This window comes from Notothenia rossii (assembly GCF_949606895.1).
Source record: "Notothenia rossii genome assembly, chromosome: 5".
Classification (NCBI taxonomy): domain Eukaryota; kingdom Metazoa; phylum Chordata; class Actinopteri; order Perciformes; family Nototheniidae; genus Notothenia; species Notothenia rossii.
In genome coordinates this window covers 81001348-81006852 of record NC_136903.1, presented here as the reverse complement: position 1 = coordinate 81006852, position 5505 = coordinate 81001348, and the positions used below count along the sequence as shown (strand labels likewise).

Sequence of the window (5505 nt, the reverse complement as noted above, 5' to 3'; positions counted from 1 at the left end):
ATATATATATATATATATATATATATATATACATACACACACACACATATACAGGAGGTATATTTTTTTACTATTTTTCTGGAAAATTATTGATTGTTTCTCATTTAAGTGTCTGGAAGAACCCAGTAATAAAATAATATTATATTTGCTTTTTGTGAGTTGATACAAATATATTTTCCCAAATCAATCACAGGCCCCTGAATTGGATCTAATCAAAATCGTATGATAGCAGACTTTGTGATACCAGAATGAGCGTACATTTATCCAAATAATCAATATATATTGCATCATAGGGACACTTGTGATTTACACCCCTAATAACAACGTGAACAACAAACATGTGACATCTTATTTTAGAACAATCTCATATATCTCAGATACATATCTTGGGTGCCTGTCTCTTCATAGACTACATTGTTTGCTAATTCAGAAGCCGACAGGAATTTCACTTTGACCCAAGGCTTTAATACAATTCGAATCCACTTGTTCTATACTGTCATCTGGCACCTAAACACGGTCCTGAGGGAACACTCAACTCAAGAGCCACCATCTGATTCATCACCAGCTAGCAGTGGCCCACATAGGCCACAAAATGAGCTCTTTTTTTAGGACCCGCATGTGTCCAATACCCTGGCAAGATTTCCCAGGCCTATGTGCAACTATAGCTGCCTGGCTTGCAGCATCAATAGGTCTGAGTGTTCTTTTATGTGTGAGCAGTGATGGCATGGGGAGGAGGCCGTGGGAGAACAGGGAGGTTGCTGTTGGAGCCACGGTTTCCCCAGATTGAGAGAGGGGAGCTGGGCCGCGCTAGGCCTGCTCCGTGACAGAGCTCCACATTATGTTGGTCCTACAGGCCTCCCCTTGTTGCACTCTGAGGGTCCCCAAAGGCCACATGGGCGAAGGCTACAGAGCATTTGGCTGTCAAACACTCTGTATTCTCTCCAGAGGAATGTCTGCTATATTTAAACGATCAAAATTAAATAACTGGAGCTGAAATTCAGAACGCTACAATTGAAAAATCACATGGGATCAGATCACTTCTCACATACTTGTATGCTACTTGTATTTATATATATATATTTAATGTATTTATATATATTTAATAATGTCAGATACAATCTATAAGTGTTTGATATCTATTTTAAAAAACACTTCTTCTTTTTTTTTTAATCATTCATCTTAAGTGTCTCTAAAGATTGCAGGGGGATTGAGGGGATTGCAAAATAAAAAGGTCTAGAGATATTATAGGAATTCAGGCCAATTCCATGTGACCAATAAAGCTTATCCAATCTCACAGAGCTTGATAAAAAACGCATGAGTAATTAGCAAGGACAGTGAGAGGCTTATTTTGCATATCAATTTCCATGTGACACGTTTCAAAACAAGACGCCTGCCAAAAACAAAATCTGGTAAAACAGCAAAGCACCACACAGATACATGTAATGTCAAGGTAATGCGCACAAGCAAAACATTTCACTAGAGCCGAATTGATTCTCAGAAAACAGTAGCCAACTATTTTGATAATGGTTTATTGGTTAAACAAATTACTCGTGCAAAAAGGGGCAGCTGTTTGAGCTTCAAATAAGGAGATTTCATGCTTCTTCTTGGTTTAATAACATCATTAAATCAATGTCTCTGGGTTTTGTAATGACAAAAGACTTCCTCTTGGACTTTGAGAAACTGGGCTGGATATGTTTCACTATTTATGGATATTTGATAGACCAATTAATCTAGAAAATAATCAGCAGGTTATTTCGATGATGAAAAAAAGAGTCTGCTGTCAACCTTAGCAATTCGTCTCTTGTTATAAAAGAAAATGTCCCCACTTCTCTACAATATCGAGAGATGAATGACAGCTTGAAGTTTTTTTTCTTCAAACTGTGATCCACTAAAGCCATTCACCTTTAATGCATTCAATAGATGTATTCTAATCTAGCGATGAAGCATTGCTTCATCTAGCTGGAATAATGAATGAGAGCTGCAACAGTGAACTAGGAGCATGAAAGCACAGCGCACAGATGAGGCCTTCCCACTGTAACGAGCACACACACACTCTTTCTGTTCTGTGACAGGCGCTTCCCTTGGATCATTAAGGCTCACCCAAAGGATCTTCTTTTTCACACTTTTCTTCCACCATGGACAGATACTGTGATGAGGTAGGGTCGAATTGTCTGTCAAGTAAATCCCTTTGAAATTATGCAGCAAAACTGGCGGCTATTAATGAAAGAGACTCAGTATTATGATGTCTGGGACAGAATTCACTGCCACTTCTTCAACATAATATGCCTCCATTGCTGATACACACTAGCGGGGTATATCCCACAATAAACAAACCCGTCAGCTTACACTATATCAGTTTAAAATGTGGCCTAAAAAATGTGAAATAAAGTTCAAAAACCTATACACAATAAGGATGTAGTAATATTATGTTTACTCATCCTGTACAATTTCTAACACTTTCCATTTTTGTATATGTATTGTGTAAGGAGGTAATTGGACAGTATTAATCACTTATCTCGGTTTGCACCAAAAGTAGAGCTATGATATTGGCTGTCACAGGAAAGGTGATAAATCCAAATGTCAATCCCACTGTTATGATTAGAATAGTTGGTGCGTTCTTCATATTATGATGCTTTTCCTAAAATATATATATATTCTAAACTGTATATAGATAAATGCTTAAAGTAATCATGATTTATTTAACTGTAACCCCTGTATCATGATAAATAATGTATCGCTAGAACTTGCCAATACACACAGCCTTAGTATAAAAAAGTCCTAATGCACCACTATTTTGAGTTACTCACAAAATGTGTTGAAAAGACCCAAAATGTGAAAAGGCTGATTATATATTAAGAGCATATAGTTCCTTGAAAGTCGTACGCAAGTGTTGACAACAACTAACAATAATAACCTAGCCTTCGACTTTTGGGATGACACAATGGGGGTTATAATATAGGAAAAGTCCAACAAGGCAAGTGGCCATGACCTTTAACATGCATTACCTTAACCCTTACGCATTGCGCTCGCTCATGGTCTCACACACACACACAGACATATAAATGAGACGACCTCTTAGTGTATCAGTTTCACCAGCCTGTCCTCCAACTCCTTTACTGTCTCTGATGATGAAGAGCTACAAGGTTGCTGACACAGAACAGACAGCAAGCGAATGCTAGGATTATACATCACAGCCGACCACTGGCCAATAGCAGTGTAGACTGATACATCAGGTGACCAATAAATCAGCTGCTTGCTATCCTTATGACAATGTTAGCCGGGCTCTAGATGTTGCCTAAAGTAATCATTCTCAAAATGTCCTTGTGCTTAATGCAAAAAAGGGCATGTTTTAATAAAGTGTAGGTTAATAAGAAATACCAAGTGAATAATTACATCTAAAGTTTGAAAGGTATTTTATAAAATACAATATATCAGTGATTTAAATCCCTCAAATTGCAAAAGAAGCCGTTTGATTTTCGTGAAATTTGCAGAAAAACAAGGAGGCAGGTGGCTAATGTATTCATGCTGTTTTAGGAATCACAATGAAGTTATTAGCATTCAAATGCAGAGCCATGTGTGCCAGAGCTACTGTGACACAATCAGACACGGTTTAAATGTGAGGGCCTGTTTCAAAGGATGGAGTTGCACATAAAAGCAAGGTAACATTTAAGATTTGGTTGTTTGACTCTACATTTACATGAGGTGATAAGAAATAAACTCTGTAATATCAAGAGTTTTCTGACTGATACTGGATTTCATTCCACAGAAATCACACTGGATGAAACAGGAGTGCAGACTGATCAAATCTTCATAAGGAGAGGTATTTGCAACTGCATTAAAAAGGAGACTTTCTGTTTCACAGAAGGATTTTCTTCTGTGAAATCTGCTGCGTTTAGCCTCAGGGGTTAGGAGGGTTGAGGAACACGGGAACGATAATGAACAGTAGAACATGGAGTTCTGCTTTTGCCTAAATCCCTAAGGCAAACACTTTAAAAAAAAAAAAGGGGGACAGCTGTTTGAGATGGCTTTGTTTGAAGTATGGAGGCTGGTGTGTCAGAATGATCCATGGTCATCTATAAGCTGTATGGGTAAAGCTCAACTCAACATGAAATGAAGGGAACAACAACAGTGGTTCAGTAAGTTATTGTCGGCCATGACTTTTCATTTCAGATATTGTCCAGTGTGCAGTTTTGGCCTATTTTATACCAGCATCCAAACACATGTATGTTATAAACACTGTACACGGGAATAAAGCACAGATTATGTCATCACTGGCTGCAGCTGCAGTCTACCGTAGTCTAATTTTACTGGCATGTCTGTCCTATAATAAATCATGGAAGGAGACTATTCCCCTACTAACGGCCTGCTCGGGCTAACCATCCTGAGGATTGCAGTCTGCAGCATCGGTGTGGATAGATATACTGTTCACTCGACCATTTAGGCTCACAGTTCCCATCCTGATCCAAATGACACGTCACCAAATGACGAAATGTAAAAAAAAAAAAAAAATCCACTATGTCAGATATTGATGTAAACAGGCGCATAGTGACGTTGATTGTTTTTATAAATAATGATTTTAGCCAAATGCGTAGCTTAATGTATATGATAGAATAAAGTAAGGGCGTGTTTATTATTTAACCATGATATGTATTATTTATGTTATCACTGTCGGAAGAGATATACCGTTAGCTGCTATCCTTCCATCTTTACAATATCAACCTACACCCATCCCAAAGCTTCAGTTTGTGCTGAAGCTGAAGATTGCTTATCGGTTGCTCACAAACACGGATTATGTCAAACAGCTGTAACACGATAAACCCACGAGCGAGACAAAAATGTTGCATTGAATAGATTAATTTGCATAAAATGTGTTTTTGTGTTTGCTCCCTTACCAAAGGCTGGGTCTCTCCGTTGACTGGAGGTACTTGGAACCGGTCGATTTCTTCCATCATTTTGGCAAAGCGTTATATAAACAAATACAGCAGTGAAGATAAATTGTGACTTGTGTCTAACTCTCCCGGTGGATGATGCTCGGTTGTTGGGATCCTTCGATTTTCAGCATAATAGCAGTTCGTTTTCCTCCATCCTGACAGAGGTGACTCGACAGCAAAACAGCAGTACCGCCCCACTTCCGGGTCTATAGAATATTCATGAGACGTCTGTCCAATCACAGAGCAGAACATATTGAAATGCGCATGAAACACATTCAAGCAATGATAGGACATTCAAATATCTTGTTATAGGCACACTACAAATGTTAACTTAAATAATACCAGGTTTTCAAATGAAGTTCATATTTATTTTTGTGACCTTACATTACAGATAGTTGTGTCATTGCTCATGTGTTTGTCTATTCAGCCAATATAAACACCCTTTTGCTACTATGATACATCACTTTTTTCTTTCAATCGTGGCAGAAATGACTGTACTCTCAGCTCAAAAATATAGGATAACAACAGAACTGAAGTAAAAACAACGCTGTTACAAGTAATCATCAGTTATTTA

The 5505-nt window shown here is 38.0% G+C and overlaps 1 protein-coding gene across 3 annotated transcripts in view; it reads right to left on the bottom strand.

Moving 5' to 3' along the window:
• Positions 1–5130, bottom strand: part of fam219aa (family with sequence similarity 219 member Aa) — an 11689-nt gene extending 6559 nt beyond the window's left edge. For all 3 annotated transcript variants that reach the window (XM_079680151.1, XM_079680152.1, XM_079680153.1), the window contains exon 1: positions 4893–5130. In XM_079680151.1, the coding sequence (XP_079536277.1) occupies positions 4893–4952 (60 nt within the window). In that variant the 5' untranslated portion in view covers positions 4953–5130. The remainder of the gene's footprint in view (positions 1–4892) is intronic.
• Between the last annotated feature and the right edge of the window lie 375 nt (positions 5131–5505).